The sequence below is a fragment of the Ctenopharyngodon idella genome, chromosome 17 (genome assembly GCF_019924925.1).
Source record: "Ctenopharyngodon idella isolate HZGC_01 chromosome 17, HZGC01, whole genome shotgun sequence".
Taxonomy (NCBI): domain Eukaryota; kingdom Metazoa; phylum Chordata; class Actinopteri; order Cypriniformes; family Xenocyprididae; genus Ctenopharyngodon; species Ctenopharyngodon idella.
The window spans coordinates 5,095,404-5,118,084 of record NC_067236.1 but is presented as its reverse complement, the minus strand read 5'-3'; the positions used below and the strand labels follow the sequence as shown (position 1 = coordinate 5,118,084).

The 22,681-nt window shown below is 35.9% G+C and overlaps 1 protein-coding gene across 2 annotated transcripts in view; it reads left to right on the top strand.

The window, feature by feature from the left end:
• The first annotated feature begins 386 nt into the window (after positions 1–386).
• stac (SH3 and cysteine rich domain) overlaps positions 387–22,681 on the top strand; it is a 30,570-nt gene continuing 8,275 nt past the window's right edge. Inside the window, exons 1-4 of one of the 2 annotated variants that reach the window (XM_051868867.1) lie at positions 387–992; positions 7,345–7,699; positions 13,639–13,668; positions 15,728–15,828. In XM_051868867.1, the coding sequence (XP_051724827.1) occupies positions 885–992; positions 7,345–7,699; positions 13,639–13,668; positions 15,728–15,828 (594 nt within the window). In that variant the 5' untranslated portion in view covers positions 387–884. The remainder of the gene's footprint in view (positions 993–7,344; positions 7,700–13,638; positions 13,669–15,727; positions 15,829–22,681) is intronic. The other variant, XM_051868868.1, reaches the window with a different exon arrangement.

Here is a 22,681-nt window from a genome sequence, read left to right as displayed (position 1 = left end):
CACGGAAGCGCTGCACTGTGCTTACTGCGTCAACTGCGTAGGAGACTGACAGGGAAGAGAAGAGATTGTTAAATAAATAGATTGTTATTTTTGTTTTGTTTTTGCGCACAAAAAGTATTCTCATCGCTTCATAAAAATAAAGTTGAGCCACTGCAGTCACGTGAACTATTTTCACGATGTCTTTAGTAGGCTACCTTTCTGGGCCTTGACAGTGGTGGTTAAATTGCTGTCTATGGAGGAGTCAGAGAGCTCTCAGATTTCATCAAAAATATCTTAATTTGTGTTCTGAAGATGAATGAAGGTCTTACGGGTTTGGAATGACATGAGGGTGAGTAATTGATGACAGAAATCTCATTTTTGGGTGAACTAACCCTTTAAGCCTTAACTGGGGAGGCAGATCCTCCCCAAACCACCCGTTAATTGCACAGATAACCTAATTCATTCCAGAAATAGAAATGAACAGTAACACTAACCATTAACTCGGTTATTTTTAGACTTACAATTTATGGATGAATGTGAAGATAAGAATAGAGGTGACAACAGCCAGTCTACTCAGGGAAAAAATCCCTTTTAAAATAAGGATGGGAATTCATCAGATCTGAGCTCCTCCCTTGACGGGTTCTGATTGGCTGATCCACAGCCTGACAGCTAGATCAGTCAGTCTGCTGGACGATACTGACTCTAGTGAAGTGAGTTCATCTCGAGCGGACTGCGTCTCTACTATGCATTGTACAAACTGATGGAAAGTCGATAAACGAGTACAATATTGTACGTTCAGACAATTTATTATAAACGCATTCAGAACTTCCAGCTCAACTCAACATGTAAAGCGCGCGGGTATCCAGACGTACCCGACAGACTGGTGCTGTTTAACTGTTATCAACATGATTCCGCCAGCGAACATGATTCAGGAGGACACGATGGGCAAGGAGAACGAACGGGAGCACCGTGAGCCTCAGTCCCCCTCATACATCAGCCAGCAGGAGTCAAAGGTTTGAAACACACATCTCATGAAAACATCAGTCACAGCAAACCGACAAAGATTTATCGTTATGTGTAGTGCGCAGTTTACACGTCCTTTCACACTTTTAATGTTACAGAGACCGCGGAGTGTTGTGACATGTTTATAGCGTCTTTTTGGCGTTATGTGTGTCAAAGTTTGTATGTTTTACAATATGAATTCACTCTGCTGCAAATTAAAGTAGTTATCTACCACTTAACCTCGTGTTAATTGTGTAAATAAGCGTCAAATACAAAGAGTGCCGTTACAAATCTTTTAACACTACCGTGGCGCGTGTTAACTGTCACCGAATGGGCGTTTTAAATTTTGTGCATGCATTTATTATGGTAGGCTAATCAAATTTAATTGTTCAAATAATTATTATATCACCTCGCTCACCATCGTTTTATTGTAAACATTTTGATTCAAAATGGTAAACAAATAGAAGTTACATTTTAATTCAAAACAATATAGTAAGCAAGGCTTACATGGTTCAGATGATACCAGTTTTGTCATTTAACATCTGTACATGATCACAAATTTTAAGACATAGGTTACATTTTCACTTTACGTAAATGTAAACCCTTTATATTTCACACAGAGTAATTTTCTTAATTTTCACTCCTAAAAATAATATATTTGTATATATCATTAATTTGTAATTAGTTAACTGATGGTGTTACAGCTCACCATGTGTTACGACACTCCTCGGTCTCTCATACTGTCTAATTTTAGGTCAGGTGTTCACCAATCCTGTGAAAGAAGAATGAAATATTTGACTCATAAGCATCTGTTGCTTTATGTTTACCAATAACACTGTGCACATCTCCAAAATCATTCAAATTATTAAACAACCCTGCACACTGGCAACATCCGTTATATGATATTGTTTGTATGCAGTAGGGCTCCAAGTTAAAGTTAGCTTTGCAAGGGGTATTTGTGATTCTAATGTCTATTTGTTGTGTATGATTTAAGATGAGGTTGTAGTTGGTGGCATTTCGTCACATTGGCCCTGAGTTTGAGCTTGAGCTCATCTGTTTTTCTGGGTCATCTGTGGCCCTGAGTTCTACATTCAGCCCGGAAATGTTGGACGGGTCACTGTGCTTTTAGAGCTCAATGCCAGTTGGGAATTTTACATATTTATTATTGTCTTCAGTAGAGATAAGTTCTGAAAGACAGTAGTGCTTTATTTATTTATGTAGCTATTCAGAAACTGATTTATTATTTAGATTTACTTTGTGTCATTTCCCTCCTCTCTATAAATGCTGTTTCAGTCTGACTGTGTGCGTCTGAGTGTGAAAGTTTTAAATTTGTACATGAATCACTGAATTATGGAGTTAAATGTTTTCTTCACTCATAAGAAGAGTCTTGAGGGATTTGTGTGTAATTAAGTGCTGTTACTTTGAGCAATGGGAACACCTACAATTTTATGATATTTACTGAAGTCCTGTGGAAGAAAATTCTTTTTGAAAATTGTTTGAGAAAGGAAAATTCTTTCTGAAATAGAAATAAAATCTGTAACCACATTATATTTGATTAATGACCAAAGGCTAGTTTTTATATCAGTTTTTTTTTTTGGACATCATTGCAGAATACACTCGAGAATATGCCAAATTAGGAATGTAATAGTCTGCTTAAAATGAATATGACTCATTAGTTGTTAATGGGTGACTTATTCATAACTTTATCTCCAGTGTTGGTTGCATTTCACAGATTTCCAAGAAGCAAAAGGCTCTCAGTAAGAAGTAAGACCACCCTGCAGGGTTTTACATCCCTTGTTTGAACTTGGTTATAGAGTAATAATGACTTTTAGAGAGGAACTTGGGCATAATAATCAGAGAATTTCATCAGTATCAGGGCTTTTATTTGCTAATCTATCATCAAGCATCTCAGCTTAATTACTGAACCAAGATCTGGTTATTTCTGTCCCTATTTACATATTCATGAGCACATGGCACCTTGAACTGATCCAGGAACACCTTTTATGACTAAAACAAAATGAATTATAATCTCTATGTGTTTCTGATTGCTTTCTGTTAATTTATGTTTGGTAAGATAAAAATGTATTACAAGTAAAGCAAGTCTAATAAAATGTGTCCCTCCTTTACTAAACACAGTAATCTTGTTTGAAAATACCTGACTTCCATCTTAATCAGCTCCATCTTTCGTAGTCGTCCTTCAGGGTAGAGCAAGACACACATTTGGTGCTGACAGCAGCAGAATTGATTCCTAATAGATGTAGGCCTAGAAGTTTTGTGATTTTCTTGAAGAACTGGCCATTATTTTCGGAAAAGTCACTTCCATTGCCTTTTTTTAATTCAAAACTTCACATCCTATGTGAAATGTCTTTAAATGATCTGGTTGCACTTTTATAATGATCATATTTCAGGTCATATTTCCCTCATTAACCATTTTGATCAGCGCAAAAGACTGGGGGACATCTATTGACAGTTATATTACTTAATTTTTAGTATGTGAGGAGCCTAGTCTCAAAAACTTGAAATAAAGACCCAGACATGTACATTTGTCAGCATTAGTCTCAGGCATCATTGATTTTTTTTGTATTCCTGTTTCATTAATTTTATTGCAACTGCCAGGCAAAGTGTAACTTGAACTAAGGCAATGCTTTTCTTGACAGCCTGTTGTTTACAGTTAGTTCTGCAACAAAACAAGTGCCTTGTAAATGTCAGGAAGTACTTAAAACCAGTTTTTTTTTACCAACAGCATGTGCACTTTTATGACTGATTTAATGTAATTTACAGGGATTTCAGGCGGAAAAGCTGCTTATAAGGGACTTTGTCTGTAAGTTGACAGTGAGCTATGAACACTGATAGACAGAAGCGGCGAGGGAGGGACTAATCGATCAATCACTCTCTGTTGGGCATCAGAGATCAATAGGTCATTATCATCATCATACACAGGCATGCAGCTCACTAAACACACTGCACTGATTCTCTATTCTGATTGGTGGAAACATAATGTGAAAGTGTTGTCCAAATGGGCCATATCTCTCTCTCACACACACATGTACATATTAACAAACATACATGCATTGGGCTCAGCAATAATAACGGCCAAGGGCATTGGGTTGTTTTGTTTTGAGCCAGCAGATAGAACAATCACTTGTTTGATCACCAGTTCTGTTCAGTCTGGTACTGTAAATGTGTTTATGCCTTGCAAAATAAAGTTTTATGACGGAATTGCAAAATTGATTCAAAGCATCAGTTAGAATTTAAAAAACGAAAATTATAAATTATATAATTGTTTTCCAGTGTGTTTATGAATGTATAGCTAGCTGTTTTTCTGTGGCCCTGAGTTCTACATTCAGCCTGGAAATGTTGGACGGGTCACTGTGCTTTTAGAGCTCAATGCCAGTTGGGAATTTTACATATTTAATATTGTCTTCAGTACAGAGAAGTTCTGAAAGACAGTAGTGCTTCTATTTATTTATGTAGCTATTCGGAAACTGATTTATTATTTAGATTTACTTTGTTTCATTTCCCTCGTCTCCATAAATGCTGTTTCAGTCTGACTGTGTGAAAGTTTTAAATTTGTACATTAATCAGTGAAGTATGGAGTTTATTTGCTTTATATGTTATTATTTTCCAGCAAAAGTGTGTTTATGAATGTATAGCTATCTTGGAGCTGTAAATTGTGTGCCATATAATTTTCAGTTTCAGTAGTTATATGTATATATAATATACAGTCAAACCAAAAATTTTTCAGACACTAGATATAATTTTTTAAATTTATTTTATTTACTAGTTGGTGCAGGACACTATAGTTAATTTATGTAAGTGAGCATAGCAAAATAAAGTAAACTGTGACGTATTATACCCAAAAAATTCTTCATACAATGGACTACCAGTGAAATTTATAAAAAATTTGGGACCAAAAATTATTCAGACACTTTGACCTGACCATGTTTTGCTTAAGTGTTATCTGACATAATTAAGATAATTAGTTTAACTATGAGATCTTGTCATATTTTATTACCATTTTTTTAAACTACAGTGAATAAACTGTAATAATGAATGTAATTAATGTTCAAGGTGTCTGAATAAATTTTGGTTTGACTGTATGTACCTATGTATGTGTATATATATATATATATATATATATATATATATATATATATATATATATAATATATTCTAGAGATGCACCGATGTATCAGCCAACAATCGGTATCGGCCGATTGTTTAAAAACGGCCGATAATCCGATTATATCCTGTCAATCAAAAGGGTGCGGAAAAACGTGTTCAGACTGCAGCTCATACATACTGTGTGTACAAAATCACTCTTGTGTTGAATTTCTTCTTCTTGGCGGTTGGCAAACCAGCTTTTGTGTTAAATTTTAACGCAGTAACAGTTTAAAAATAGTGACGCTAAAGCAGGCTCTTTTTGACCCTGTGAATCACCCGTATTTCAAGCCAGGGTTGCCAGGTCTGCGTTTTTATTTTTATTTTTTGCTACATCAAATATTATTTGTAGCGCCTCCCGTCCAATAATCGCAAAAGGCTTTGTGCTTTGTTACTTCTGATAAGAATAAAAGTTTCAGTTTTCAAATTCTGTCCATTTTATAATGAAATTCAAACAATAAATGGCGTTTTGACGCTCTTAAATGTGACATGTCAGATCGCTGTAATGCCTCAGTTCAGGCGGCAGCGCGGAGCGCGAGTCTTTTCTTCCTCTTCAATACAAGTTATATCTTGAAAAACATGCATGAATATCAAAGGTATGTTGAAAGATATAGCCTGGTACAACTTACCAGAATGCATCACGTCTCATGTAATCACTTTATTTGTGCTTCAACCGCGGAAAGACGTTAATAAAACAGCTTGTGAACAATATGTCACATCATGTCAAATTTACCTCAGGAATGTTTTCCAATGTTCACAGTTCCTTAGCTATCTATATATAAAAAAATACTAGAGATGAGCTTATTTACTGTTAATTATTTTTGTGTAAATTTGCCATGAAGACAAGTGCTTATGAAAACTACCTTATGTGATGCTAAGTTTTTATACAAACATTTCAGTTTTTATTTGAGTGTAATTGTTATATCTGAAGATAAACAGCAGCTGAATATAAAACTTCTGTTGTTAATTGTAACCTCTAATATTGTAGTGTACCAAATGAGAGGGTTCCCTGTATAGTTTGCAACATTATTTGGGAGAGATTTTTTTTTTTCCTTAAGAAAAACCAAACTATCGGTTTCGGCATCAGCCGATATCATTCTGAATAATCGGCTATCGGTATCGGCAGAGAAATTTAGTATCGGTGCACCTCTAATATATTCAGATCCTCTCAAGGTCCTTCACAGATTTTACCTAGGATTGAATCGAGAAGCGATTCATATTCCATTAAAAAATACTGTAACGCATTGATTTGCATGACACTTGTTTTCATGAATGGTTCTTGAATTACCATGTTTTCTTCTTTTTTATTAAAATAACTCTAAGAATCGTCCCTTTTTCGGTATACTGTATTTTACATATAATTATGTAAAATCCAAATACCTTTTACAAGTCTTTATTGGAAAGGCTTTATCCTTTCCTTTAACCTTAATGGTTCATTGAACAAGCATGTTTTTCATGCTTGTTCAATGAAACATTAACAATTATTGCACATGCAAGTTCCAATAACTTAGGACACTAAAGAGACCTTTCTACTGATTCTGAAAAATATCAAAAGAATGATGCCCAGGGTATCTGAGGCATGAGGACTGCAGATGTGGCCAGTGTCTGTAATGTAAGATGCCTTAGACAGTGCTACAGGAAGGACAGCTGATGACTACCCTTGTCTAACCTTTACTGCTGGGCACTTTTCATTTTTATTCAGATTTGAATTGCATTCCTGTGCACAGTACTTAGGAAGTAGTGCAGGTTGGTGTGGCCTAGAGGACATTTTTAGTAGGCAAAGATGATCCTGGTGGGTGTTGTCAGCTAATTTAGAGGGCTGTCAGTGTATGACTGATATCATGGGTAATGTGCACCCCTTAAAGAGGTTACGTACCAAGAGACATGACAGCCCATCTTTCTCTACTTTGCCTTTTTTCCTTTTCTCTTTCACTAAGCCTTTTGATGCTCAGTGAGTTACATGAACATAAATAATCTGTAATTTTAGCCTTGTCTATTTGGGTTAACATATGATGGCTGGAGAGATCATATAATCATCTGGAGGTTGTTTCAGTGAGAATGCCCTCATTTGACACCTGCCAAGCATCAGAAATCACCCACTCACATGCAGAGTTTAATGTTTTGGGGGCTGTTTATGCCAAATGGAGTTGAGCATTTGTCTAAATCAGATGCTTTTTTTATTCTGTTTTGTGTTTATTTCAGCTGCAGAGGCTAAAACGTTCACTGTCTTTCAAGACCAAGAGTCTTCGCAGCAAAAGCGCTGATAATTTTTTCCAACGGCCGATCGAGGATGTGAAATTTCAAACCGAACTGCTCTCGGATGTCAGCAGCAGCACAGGTCATCTGAGTACCATCGGCGTGTCCGTCTCGGCCTCCCCAGCGATGTCCCTTCCTCCACCACCCCCTCCGCTGCCCACCGTCATCCCGGGCAACCTGCCCATCACAATCTGTTCTCCATCCCGTGCCCCCCGCCAGATGGACCCCAACGCACACACCTTTCTAGAGCACATCTTCAAGAAACCCCACTTCTGTGACATCTGCAACCACATGATTGTAGGTAAGAGGATGTGTTTTATGTTTGCATTCTGATGACAGGCTCAGGAGTCTCATTAAACAGGAAACACACAAACAAAGCTGTGTTTGTTTAGAAAGAGGAACATATTTTGATCCCTAACATAATGATTATAGATAAGACGACTGAATGCATAATCCAGAATATTGTATTACCCATCTGTTGCTGGCCACCAGACACTAATGTTTTGTTACTTTGGACGACGCCAACACACAATGATTCGACCATTTAGAGAACACTGAACAATGATTGAGTGGCACGATGTAATGAGTTAAAGACACCATGAGATAAAAATCGAATTATTGTGGCTGTTAATCAATGTCTATTAGTTTTGAGGTCATATGTGAGTGCACTCCTGAAAGCTACAAAACTTGTAGCACCGTTCAAAGGTTTGGGATCGGTAAGAATTTTTTTATGCTTTTAAAAAAATCTCTTTTGCTAACCAAAGCTACATTTATTAAAAGAAAATTCAGAAAAAAACAGTAATATTGTGAAATATTTACAATTTACAATGACTCTTTTCTATAATAATATATATTAAAATGTAATTTATTCCTGTGATGGCAAAGCAGAATTTTTAGCATCATTACTCCAGTCTTCAGTGTCACATGATCCTTCAGAAATCAATCTAATATGCTGATTTGGTGCTTAAGAAACGTTGAATGTTGAAAACAGTTGTGCTGCTTAATATTTTTGCGGAAACAAAATACATTTTTTCAGGATTCTTTGATGAATAGAAAGTTCAAAAGTATTTATTTGAACTAGAACTGTGTAAATGTCTTTACTGTCACTTTTGACCAGTTTAATACATCCTTGCTGAATTAAAATACTAACAAAGTCCCTTTCAAGGAAAGTCTGTTCACTCGGCGGCCATATTTGCAACGCCTCCGGGCAGCTATATAGGGTATGCATAGACATCACTTTCCCGCCGGAATGCGCTCCCTCAGCTGGACTGAGTGGCAAAAAGATCCTGCTGCATGACTGGATTTAATAGGGGAAACTGCGAAAACGCGAGTAAAAAAAAATATTACACTAAAGCTTGGGCTCGAAAGTGTTCCTTATGACATGAAACCTAATCCATCGATATTGGCATGCAGCCAGGAATCGTGTTTCCTGACATTTGTATGTTCCTGATTTGGACGCCGGGGAAATACATAAAGCAAATTAGCCTGTGGACGCTTTATATAACTACAATATAGGTAGGTCTAAATCGGAGCGATCACTTACATCAATGTTATATATTACGTTATATCGTCCAGCCCTAAAACTTGTATAGTTTTTGTCAGTGTTTATTTAAAAACACCCAATTATGCAGAATATAAGATGGTAAATATTTAATTGATGAGTTGTCAACACAATATATAACAATACAATATATAGGGTATGATTTTACCCCAAAATCCAACATTTTGACACAAAATGATAACTGCAAAACATATTTCTTTGCCTGGAGTTCTGTGAATTGCAGCGACCTATTTGCTTCTTTTTTCTGTAGCTTTCAGCAGTCTGTAAAAATATAACTCAGATTTTGTGTCAAAGCTATTTGTACAGTCAGTCACAAAGCTCTTTCCCATTTTGAATGTGTTTTGTGTGTTTTTCGGGGCATTCACACTGAAAACCAATGCTGCCACTCAGTCTTTTGCCACTCAGTGGGCGTAACCGCAGTCATAACAGTCGACGGTGACGTCACGTGCATATCCTCTATTTCAGGCATCCAAGACCATGGAGGACAATGGGGGAATCCTGAAATCTCAAAAACTGCTTGTCAAACTCACAATTAAATATATTTCAAATCAGCAACAAAATCTGACATGAACTGTCATATAAATATTGTTTCTTAGGCTCAAATAGCATTAAAAAATCTTACTTTTCAGGCAAGACTAGCCAATGTGCATGTGCAGTCCTAAGTCTCAGGTTTCCATGGTAACCAGAGCTTCTAATGGCTGCTGCAGTGACGCAATAACTTTATCAATCAGCGATTGGCTCTTGTACTTAGAAGGCGGGACATATTCCGCCATATTCCACCATATTGCGCGTTGCAGTTTCTCCCATTCATAACTAATAGGAGTGAATCGTCTTTCTATATCTATAGTCTTTGATACTAACTGGGAAAAAAAATCTTACTGACCCCAAACTTATATTATATTAAGTATTATATTATTGTCAAACATGTTTCTACAGGGCTGTGGCTATTTAAACAAAAAGGATGAGTCCCACCCAAATGTCTTGTTTCAGTATAAGTCTGTCAAAATAGGACAGCGAAGTGGCTTCATATGAGGTCTTTAAGCCTCTCAAGCTAATATGGTTAATGTGTTTTAACTTTTTTTGTCTCTAAAACAGAATTAAATATCATTGAGGTATTCTAAAGTTTCATACCCCGTATTTATGCATCTCTCCAAACTGGGTTTGCTTGTCTATATCATGTACGTAAATAGAGAGTTGATTCCATTTCAAACAGCGAGGTGGTTTCAAGATAAAGATCTCTACATGTGTGTGGTGTTTAAAGGCATATGTGCTCAGCTAAGCCTGCACTAGGGTATTTGTGGGTTTATCCTAATAGAAAGCAACAAGGGGATGTGGCTCAGCTTTCAATTTGTTTGTGTGTGTGTGATGAGGTGGACAGATGTCCACCTGTTTCAAAAGAAATAGTTATTTATTTCAATGCTCAAGGGTGAACAGAACACATACACATAATAATTTTTGACTATATTTATATGAATTTGAAAATATATATTCAATATGTATTAAAAAAATGTTGTGTTTTTGTATGCAAATCTGCAGTGTGTGTATGTGTGTGTGTGTGTGTGAGAGAGAGAGAGAGAGAGAGAGAGAGAGAGAGAGAGAGAGAGAGAGAGAGAAAGAGTGTGTCTTGTCTGGTTGTGGCTGGCATATGGATCTGTCAGGCCTCATCACCTCTTTACCTCACTAACACTCCCTCAGAAGAGCACACTAATGAGGGCAGGGCTCCAAATCCGGTCCTGGCACATCCGCATGAAAAGGACATCAAGAGGCGAAATGATGCATTTCAAATCATTGTAGTAAATGTAGAGAAACCTGAGCTTGCACAGCACTACATGAGGAATGATCTGTCGGTTCATTATCCCACAGCATTCTGATTACTGCCATGCAGGAAGGCGAATTTTATAAGATCTCACCAGCTGAAAAAATAGCGAGTAGAAGGTAAAGTTCTTCTGCTTGTGTGTCGAGTCTCAATTTCCTGCTGTGACTAATGGGTCATTACTAAATAACGAACCGTGAAATCCCCACATAAGGATCAGATATCAGGGCACCTGTGTGTGACCTGAATCTCCACAGGTAGACCAGATACCTCTTCACTTGTGTTTGACCCAAATCTCTACAGGTTATTAAAATATGAGCCCACGTGTTGCTGACCCAAATCTCAGCATGTGGATCAGATATCAGGACACCGGAATTAACTGGGTTTCAGCATCACGTTCCTTAGTTTTCCATGTTCGTTTGTGCTAGTCAATGGCATGATGAATGGGGTATATTTGAGCTGGAGATAGAGATCTGACCTGCTGCTAAGCTGTTTAGTTTCCGATTTTGTTCCCTTTTAAACTCCTAACAGTACACCTTGATTAAAAAGTATTTTTTTTTTTTTAATTTTTTTTTTTTATGTGTGTTCTTGTATACATGGTTTATGAGGACACAAATGTGTATAATGACATGGGTATTACAACGTAAACATGGTTTATGAGGACACAGGAAGTGTGGTTTAAAAACATACTAAACTGTTTTTTATTTTTGAAATTCAAAAAATGCAGACAGTTTTCTGTGATGGGTAGGTTTAGGGGTAGGGTTAGTGTAGGGGGATAGAATATACAGTTTGTACAGTATAAAAACCATTATGGCTATGGAAAGTCCCCGTAAACCACATATACAAGTGTGTGTGTGTGTGTGTGTGTGTGTGTGTGTGTCTGTCTGTCTGTCTGTTTAACTTGGGCCACTTTTATAAAAGTTTAGTTTTTTGCCATGCCATCATCATAATTTTTCTATTATTCACTTTATGTGTAGATTTTAATGTTTTATTGTAATTTTACTATATATTTTTTTACTTTGTTTTATTGTTTTTGTTCTCAGACCCAGACTTTCAATCTTAAACTATGAAAATCCATTATAAAATATGAATTATTTTGTTTAACAATGAAATAAACATAAACCATTTTAATATTTATTTTGTGAAAATTATTTATATAAGATTTGTTTTAAAAAAAAATCACACCTCAACCTACAACTTTGCCCTCTTTTTTAGTTAGGGGATTTTTGTAGTTTAGTTTCTTATTTCCAATTAAGCTGTAATTTAGGTCAATTATGCAAAAAAATATATTTTACAAAAATGACATAATTCTACTGGTTGCATATATTGTCACTGTTGGACATTGTTAGTAGACATATTATGTAGTGTTCAACGCGTGTCTTTTCTAAAAGGCCAAAATTGAAGAAACACCCACTAAACACCCACTCAGCTGTGTGGTAAAAAACTAAAGGATAAGAAATGTTTTAATGGTCCGCTGTGCAGCCGTAAAGATATTTACTGACCATGAACTGATCGTGCATTTCTTTCAAGTTTTTAACAAGCATGTTCTGTGTTAATAATTCTAGGTATTGAGTCTATTGCAAAATGTCATTCAACAATTTACAAAGCAGTTTCTGGATCAGAGAGCAACACATTTTTCATGCTGATGTTCTCTCATGTTTGGATGGAGCAGAGGCATCTATTTCTGAAGACACAGAAACCATGCTGTATATCAAAGTATAAAAGGAGGCTTAGCATTGCGAATATGGTTGGCTGTCTGTGTGGGTGGATTCCCATCCCATTGGGCAACTGATGACATTAACAACATTGAAATTAAGTCCACATAACATCTCATGCAGCTTTTGCAAGCATTTTGAATGATGAAATCATTTTCCTCTGTTCCTTTGGGGCATACAAGTCCTAAAATAAAGACCAAACATTTCATGACTTTGAAAAAATGTTCTAATATCTCTTACAGTCATTTTATTGAAGTCTGGCCTGGACTAGATCTCAGTTGACACAAGTGACTCTAGGCCATTTTCATTACAGAAAGAATTTCATTAGAATGGTTCTGCCCAGTATCACCTCTCGACCCTAGCAAAAAATACTCAGCACATAAATACCCGACCATTAAACACATTAAAGACGCATTAAAGATTTTTTTTTCTGAGGCTGAAGTAATCAGCACAGGGATGCATGAGAGAGTCTGGACCGAGCATGTGATGTTTGATTAATCGAACGGATAGCTGGAAGCAGCCAGTTGTAGCAGACAGGGGCAAATGAGCCCTGTGACAGAGTCATTCTCACAACAGCGGGACCTGATGTTTTCACCCTATTAATCATTTCACATTCATATTTCATTTATCATTTTAAATCTTAAAGCTACTCAAAACATGAAAATATATTCTTTTAATCTTTTCTGTGTAGTTAAATGAATAGTTCACCCAAAAATGATATATTTTTTTTATCATTTACTCATTTTTTTCTTTCATCTGTCAAACACAAAAGGAGATATTTAGAATTTTTTTTTTTTTTTTTTCCCATACAATAAAAGTCATTGTGGTCAAATGTTCATTTGGACCCCATTGACTTTCATTGTATGGACAAAAAAAGCTCAATTTTTTTTTCAAAATTTCTCCTTCTGTTCCACAGTGGAAAGAAACTCATACAGGTTTGGAACGACATGAGGGTGAGTAAATAATGACTGAATTCTCATTTTTGGGTGAATTGGTGTTCAGAGAGACATGTTTGTTTTAAAAAATCAACATCTACGAACCTCGAATGAGCTGTAAGTAATGTCATGGTGACTTATATGACCATAATTTTATTTTCATGATACATGGAATAATTGTAATGCAAGAGGGATTCTCTCCTTTAATTTTTTTAGCTTGCCAAGGGGGAGCAGGCAAGGTGTTCGGTAAGTCTGTTCTGTTTGATGATGAATTGAACTCTGTAGAAACCAAATCAAAATAGATCATCCACCCCTTCCCCCAGCCCACCCTGTCCTGCTTCTGCGCTCATAATGACTTGTTCAGCACTCTCAGGAAATGCATATGATGAAGTAGCTCCTCATATGCTTTACAGACCGATGCTTGATAGAATTTTTCCCCAGATCGGTCAATATCAAGCCCCTTCAAGGGATTGAGAGGATTGTTTTTGTCTGTTAGTTCTTGTTACTGCCAAAAGAATATAGTTATTCTGTGTGAGCTGTTATTTTCCAGAGCTTTGCTATGCATGCTGTTGTTATATACTGTAAACGATGGTTTAATTTTTTCTTTAAATATTTAAATGTACACTATGTAACTTTTTTTTTTTTTTTTTGCTCAAAATTGACAAAATTGAAATGAGAAAACCGTGTATATGTCTTATCAAAGCATCTTAAAAAGAGCTAAATGAATAAATGTTATCATGAATCACAATTGTATCCCTATAAAAGTGTTTCTATTCACTGGCGGGACGACAAATGCTGCACAGTATCCCAGTACCTGTGTGACTCGTCATATACATAAACAGAAAGAAGTACAGCCCCAGCTACAATGTTCTTTCTCAAGACAAATGCAGTTTTGTTTATTAACCGCTAGAGTGCCAAAAGTTACATAGTGTACATTTAAAGTTAATAAAAAATGCACAATGTATGTGCTAAGATACAGTATACAAATGGAAGAGACACAGGTGATTTTACTCTCCATAAAGTGCTGCTTGCTCTTGGGAAGCAGCTGGAAAGATGACTTTAACACTGTATTTTCAGTAATTAGTATTTATTGTCTCACCGCAATAAAATCTGATTATGTTTATCCTGCATGAGGCAGTTTTTTAATTTCTGAAAGCAATTAGGCCTGATAAATTCTTCATTACCTATAGATCATGCAAAGAAGCATGCATTAAAGTGATGCATAATTTGTGATGGGAAAAGCTGAGTTTTTGGTTAATGAAACATTCAGCACTAGTTAAAAAAAAATAAGTGTAATTTTAACACCCTGAGTTATCATCTTAAGTGGAGTCAGAGTCAAATATATATATATATATATATATATATTTTTTTTTTAATTAAAGATTTCATTATTATTTTAAGGCACAAGAGTGTTGTTACTGGAAGAAGAAGATAATGGATGTTGTAACATGCTGTCCCTTGGTGAATTTATTTATCATTTTGTTTATATTTTGTATGCAGCTTCAGAATTTCACTGCTTACACGTAATGACTTTTGAGGAGTAGATTTACATTCCCTGCTTTCAAATGAACACAAATGTTGATAGCAGGAAAATCATACATTCATAGCTAGTTTTGTTCTTCCTTCCTTCCTCCAAGTCCTTTCATAAACCATATGAATCAATAAAACCATGTCTCTGAATACATGTCCTGTGCACCAGGTGTGGTGACATCAAATGCTAAAATTGAGCAAATAGTAGAGAAGATTAAGGATTTCTGTTAGATCATAAGAGTGCTGTTTTATTAGATAGCTTCTTGGACATGCGTTCACAAACTTTACGTTTGGCTATTGTTTGTCTTCAGCTGTTTCTGTTCAGCTTAGCATTAACACCTGCATTTTCCAGTACTACTAATACGTTTGGATTCTGCAAGTGTTTCTGGGACTGTGAAGACATAATTTGATGATCTGCTTATAAGGGATCCTTTTTTAGGCAAAAGAAATGTAGGCCAGAATGATGGCCATCAACCTAAACACTTGCAGAATTGCCCCTGTAACCCTTCAATAAGAATATATTTGGAATTGCATATTAAATTGCTAATTAAGAATTAATATAGGATGAAAATGAACAAACTGTTGGTCTTGATTTATAGAATTTTACAGCAAAACTGCACATGTGGGAATTTCTAACTCTGACCTGTATTTATTGATCACTTTTTGTTTTGCAGTAATATAACATTGTTTTGTACAAATAGTCTTTATGGTCAATAAGTTTGCTCTCAGAAGACTTTTAAACATGATATTAACTGAATATGACCTCAACTGCTAGGCACCAATGCTAAGCTGGGCCTCCGGTGCAAAGCCTGCAAGATGGGCATCCACCACAAGTGCCTGGATGGAGTTGGACAGCAGAGATGCATGGGAAAATTGGTGAGATATTTTTTACTTTGTGAATTGAGTGTTTGTTTTCCCCTACTTTGTTTGTTTTGTTGATATTTGGCTAATCTTGGAAATTGAGTGTGGAACTAAAGTATTCAGTGTTTATGTTCGTTTGTTGAGCATACAGAAAGGCTTATTAAGGCATGATATATCAGATACTGTTGCAAAGAAAACACTTTTCCATTCTCCACTGATGCTGAAACCAGCTCCATACTTATAATTTGTAATACCACTTTCTTGTTGTTACTTTCTGGCAGTAGGTGAAGATTTGTAGTGCGTGAGTGTTAAGATATGTTACTCTTGACAGTGTTATTTTTGGTTGTTTGAAGGTGTGATTCATCAGTCTGTCTTTTCCTTCTGTGAATTGCTGTGTGAGTATGAATGTTAATGGTTCTCTGGTGTGTACTAGAGGAAGTGAGAGAGAGGAATGATGGGATAGTTGATACGGAATATCAAGATGCATCTATCATGTAAACACCTCTGTGCTTTACTCGGGGGACCCGCAAGTCACGACTCTTCTGGGAAATTCACACGCCCCCCCACACACAGAAAAAAAAATGGCAAAAAGGAAAGAGAGTGCTATAATTTCCATTGGTTTTCCCATGGTTTCACTGCAATACCAGTGAGTCAGGTTTCTCAGAGAATGAGTGACTGACCTTAAGAACAAGTTCATTCAAAACTATTATCTATTACTATTGTAGAAATAAGAGTTTTTTTATACTTCTGTGATAAAATCAGTCAAATAATAGATTTTATTAATAGTGAGATCAATATATATTTATATATGTACTATGTAGAATTTTAACTTTTGAATACACAAAATAACTTTAAAAAAATCTTACTACTACCCCCAAATATTTTTTTGATAGAAGGCTCTTATGCTTCTTTATTTAAAAATACAGTACATCAGTAATATTGTGAAATATTATTACAGTATTTTCTATCTGAATATATATTTTAAAATGTAATTTATTTTTGTGATGCAAAGCTGAAATTTCAGCATCATTACTCCAGTCTTCAATGTTTCATGATCCTTCAGAAATAATTCAAATATTCTGATTTGAAGCTCAGTAAACATTTCTTCTTCTTCTTATTATTATTATCAATGTTGGAATCAGTTGTGCTGCTTAATATTTTTGAGAAGTAGAATGAAAAGAACAGCATTTATTTGAAAGAAATCTTTTGTAAAAATGTAAAAGTCTTTTAAACTATTGTAAAATATATAATAAAGTCCTTTAAATTCAACAGTTATTTATTACAGAAAAAAATCTACCATTAAATTGTATTAAAGATGGGGTGAGCCATATTTCAAAAACACTGTTTGTGCCGACACCAGCGTGTAGCCAATCGCATTAGGGGCGTATGATGGTTGAGGAGAGAGAACGAGCAAGAGGCAGATTTGAAGAAAGATGAGACCCAGTACAAAAGAGCTCAAAAGAATATCACTGGAATGAAGGTTTATGACTGGGCAAGCCCTTTAGTACCTGCGTAAATATTAGAAAAGCTTTCCAGTGCTGGAGAGAGTTAAGCGGGAAGGCCTGAAAACAGACACCGTGTCTACACTGGACGCGAGCGGCACGATGCAACAAAAGACAATGGAACTACAAATAGACCGATATATCGATTTACTGATATTTTCCCCAATATTTAAGCATTTTACCATAATCGGATATCGGTTTTGTAATATCGGATTTACCGATAAACGTTATGTTATTTAATATAACAGCCATTAATGCACAAATTAGATGTGTTACATAAATGCCTGAAATGTAGCTATTTATGCAGCTTGTCTCTAAGAAATAGAGACAAGCTCACGGAGTCACGTAAGATAATCCGTCAAGTCCTTTCCCAATAAAGATGTAACTTTGCATGAATTAAATAATACAGCCATGAATGAGCACATGTTGGAAATAAAAGTGCTGAATTTAATTCTCTCTCTGTTGTCTGTGCTCATCATTAGTCTCATGAAGTCGTCTGCATTTTGCTGTTCACTCAGCGGGTTGATGCTCGGCCACCGCATGTAACTTTTAACAAGATGACAAGTTCACTTGTTTAAAACACCGTAATTATATAAACATTTACTATATAACCATTAATTCACTAATAAACATCCAAGTAAACACAACTCTTTGGAAATTAATTATTTATTATCTCCACGAGCGATCACAGTTTGAGTATAGTTCTGTGTAAATGCAGAGATAAATAGTGTTTTGTCAGCAGATATTTCATAATCTAGAACGACAAAAACATTCTTAATAATTCTGATATAACATACCAGTTGAGAAATGCAATAAAATAAGATGTATTGTTTGTTATATACCAGTGTTCCAGAGAATATTATTCAGTTATTTAACATTATCCAGCGAATTATTCTTCACTCTTTAGCCTATTAAACAGCTTATAAATCTACTAAAACTGTAGTTTAAAATGAAATATTACATTACTGCAAAGTTGATATGACTCCTGTCTTTAATTTATTTTCTCCATTTGAAAACATTAGACATTCTACATTTATTTTGCTTATTGTTAACATTAGTGTTGCTGCTGATGTTTTTTATAAATAAAATTATTTTTGTAATATGAAGATTAAAATTAACAAAATTTATTGGTGTATAAATAAGATTTGTTTTGTTTTCTATGCAAGGAGGGAGTGATTGTTATAATTAAAATGGTTTGTTCAGTTCAGTGGTGTTGTAATCATGTCAAAAACAGAAGTATAACAGTAAATAAATATCGGTTCTGCATATCGGTTATTGGGCACATAAACACACAAATTATCGGTATCGGTTCTAAAAAATCAATATCAGTCGATCACTAAATGGAACCCATTATAATCAGTGATGTTGTCTACACTGGATGCGGCGCATCGTGACCGACAATTCTGATGCCTCGTTCTGTTTATGACAAACTGACACGAAGGACAAATGCTTTGCAATGGGCACTTTGTTGCATCCTGTATAGACTGCTTTTAGCTGTTGCGACACTGTGGGAGGCTGCTTTGATTCCGCTCCACACGTGAGTAATACTGGGTTTGAGTGTCATTGATTGTCTGGAGCTGCTGTGCTGTTGGCGACTAACAACAAACACTTGTTTGTATTTACTCTTGTGTACTTTACATTCATTTTTTATGCTTCCTTGTCGTTCGTTGATATCTGCGCTTTATTTTTCGTGAAGCGTTTTTTGTGGCGCATCAGCTGTGATAAATCCACCCTCGCATTGCGTGTGTAACAGTGGCCAGATAGTGAGAGTTGAGCAGGTAAACCACTGCGCACTGACGATCGCTAGAGAATGCGATGTTTAGAGTCATTGTTAGTGCGCTCGCCTCGCCTGCCAGCAGCGATCGGCCTGGGGTTCCAGACTGACTGAGAGCAGGGTGGTTAGGATTGGAGGGTGAGTTTTGGAGGCGGAGAAATGAAGAGAGGGGTGGGTTTGTTTGGGTTGATTTTAAATGTCCAACAGCGTTTTTGAAATATCGCTTACCCCACCTTTAAGGGGGTCATGAAATGCATTTTCAGGTCTTTATATTATGTTTTTGGAGGTTAGCTTATGAAGCTTGTAAAAAAAATGTACCAGTTTTCATCCTCATTTTTTCACTGTCAAAAACACTCAGTTTGAAGGGAGTTCTGTTTCAGAAATGCAAGTAAATGCCCACTGCTGTGATTGCACCGTATCTATGCCCTCCCCCACAACATGTGTCACACATGCTTGTTTGATGCTTGAGATGACCAGTGCTGTAATAAAGCTTGATTTGCATGATATGGAGTGTGCAGAGCGATTTCAAATCCTGGCGTTTCAGTAGAGTGGAAAACAAAAATTCACATTTTAAACTGGGGAGTTAGATTTGAGGTATAAAACTTGCACTATGTTTTTATTAGTGCTATCAAACTATGAATCACGATTAATAGCATCCAAAATAAAAGTTTGTGTTTACATAATATACTGTATGTGTGTGTACTTTGTATATACATAATAAAAATACATAGTACACACTAGTGGTTAAACGGATCGTTGTTGATCCGTGATCCGTACGGACCAAGCCCCACTGTTTGGCACGCATGTGATTCGCGGATCAATTGCAAGTTTAACCGCAATAGAGTGAAAGGTTATCATTTGCACGTGTTTTGTCTTGCTAGTTTACACATTAAATAGATATAAAACCATTCCAGCGCTAGAAGAGGCAAAAGAGGATTTAATTCGGTAGGCTATCGCACGCCACGCTGTTATCGGTGCGCACAGACGCACATACATACAAGGCTCGCGCGCGCACACAGAGAGAGAGAGAGGCACGTTTCGGATACCTCGCGAACTCCAAATTGATTTTTCTTTCGCGTCCTCAATGCACTTGGATGGACGCAAACACGCATTATGTCAGTAAAAATACCCCTCTCGGCAAGTATTCTCGTAAACACATTCGGTTATGTCTTAATTGAACGAGGTGAGAATTCGGAAGTGTATCTATCGGATGTGTGCGTGCATGGGGTCTTACTCTTAAAGTGACAGCAACCTATAAATAGCTGCTGTTGTCTGTCGTGTAAATCAAACAACAAAACACAGCTTTAACCAAAGATTAATCTATATTAAATTTATACAGTGAACAGTGTCATTTTACATTTAATTATTACATTTCTGTACATGAAAATTAGACCTTATACTTTATTTGTAACTTTGTTGTATTTATGCTTGTAATTGGTGTACAGTATTTGTTCTTTTTACAGTATGTTCCTTTGCCTTTAATAATGTATTAGTTAGGCTAGTAGTTTCTGCTGTGGTATCAGAGTAGTTAAAGTGGGCTAAGTAATAAATGCAAAGTTACCCCCCCACCCACCCCCCAATTATTATTATTATTTTTTTTTTTTTGTGCTGATCCGAAAAATGATCTGATCCGTGACTTAATAACCGCGATATGATCCAAACCATGAGTTTTGTGATCCGTTGAACCACTAGTACACAAACATATATATTATGTAAACATTTTTTATTTTGGATGCGATTAATCATTTGATAGCACTAGTTTTTATTGTAGAGGAACCTCTTATATGTGTAAATATCAAGGACATTTTGATTTTCGATTTCATGACTCCTTTAAATTGTATCACTTATAGATATCTGCATTATCTAAGCCATTCTGCTATCTAGAAGGCATCGAGACAAAATTTCACATTTGTTAGCATAAATACAGTTGTTGAATGACAATTAACCCAATTACAGTTCTCCATAGAACAACTACAGAAGCAACTGTTGAAAAGAAAGGAACAAAATAACTTTGGGTAGAATCGCCTTTGACCAATGTTTTTTTTTCTTAGATCCAAGTACTTTTGATTCTAGTACTGTACTATGAGATCATCAACACAGGAAGTGGAAAAAATGCTGTGCTTGTGCTTCAGAATATTTGGCAGGTTGAAGTCTCCTGATGATGTAGTGGGCTCTCACAAATGGAAAATATAGATGTGGGGGGTCAGGATTAAAAAGAGAACAACTCCCCACTGGATTCGGCTCTAATTCCACTTTTGCTCTAAAGTGGACAAGTTGCTATTTTTAAACTCTGTTTATTTCTCTTGGCTTGTCTGATCAGTGAGAACCTTAGAGCTACGAGTGCTTTTCAAAAGAGTGCTTTACTACCAGCATGACATGAGCCGAGTCCTGATTGTTAGTCAACCATTAAAACTCCCATTATGTGCAAGTGAACTTCACATGGTGTAGCCATTATAGTTATTTCGGCTGATTAAGCAAATTAATCACATGGATGTTTTTCGGTTGAGTCAATTCTGTATTTTAGGGCACTCACAGACATGGTGCACTTTTGTTAAATGCATTTATTAGCATCTACTTCAACACTGAACATGTCTCTTTACACGATTCCAAAGTGAGCGTTGGAGAAATGTGACGCAGTAGCACTGGAGAGCTTCTCTCTGGGTTCAAGTGGTACTCAAATTAGTCCCCGACCCCAGTCATGGCTAACGAAGAAGTCTTCAAAGCATATTTGAGATGCTGATTGCGTAGACAACCTGCGTGGACTAAACACAACAAATACAAATAAGGGCATATTGAGCCAGGTTTCTTTTTTAGGCTATGTGTGTGCCCGGATGCTAATTATAATGCTGTAAAGGCTTTAGCTTCTTTTATTGATTTAAAGCACTTAATCTCTGTGTAAATGTAGGCTATCTTTAAAGGTATAAAATCATTCAAATGAATTGAAAAAGCTTTAATCAAATACCTTTGCGTCATTAACAGTCATTTATACAGTGTTAGTGGAAAAAAAAGATGAACGCTATCAGACTGATACTGGATTAAACCATTTAAGTCATGACAAAACAGCTGTTATACCAGACATGAAGCAAAAGTACATTGTAAAAGAGGACACTTTGTGTGAGAACACTGGGAACATTTATCTGTGCGTACTAGTGCATATTAGGACTGAAATATGAAATATATGGTTCAAATTATATCTCAATATTTTTCTGTTTTTTTGACAATATGTGATGCATATTTCGATATTTATGTATTTGTTCTGAAATGGATTAGAGTAACGAAACCATTATTAAATAATCAAGGCAGGTTTCCCACACAGGTTTTCAGCAAATTAACACTAGGAAGACTGATATATAATTATTTTTATTCATATGCACCAATATAACAATACGTTATGTACATCTATTTTTACTAAAACATTTTAATACATGGGAAATAATGCCATGCAGAGACTTTTGTAGACATTTTGGAGTGATAATACAAATTAATTGTTGAAATAGAGTTTTAAATCAATTAACTGCAAAAACCAGTTTGAAATGATTTATTGTGTTGAAATGACTTATTAGTTCAAGCACAATTTCATCTCTTTATTAAC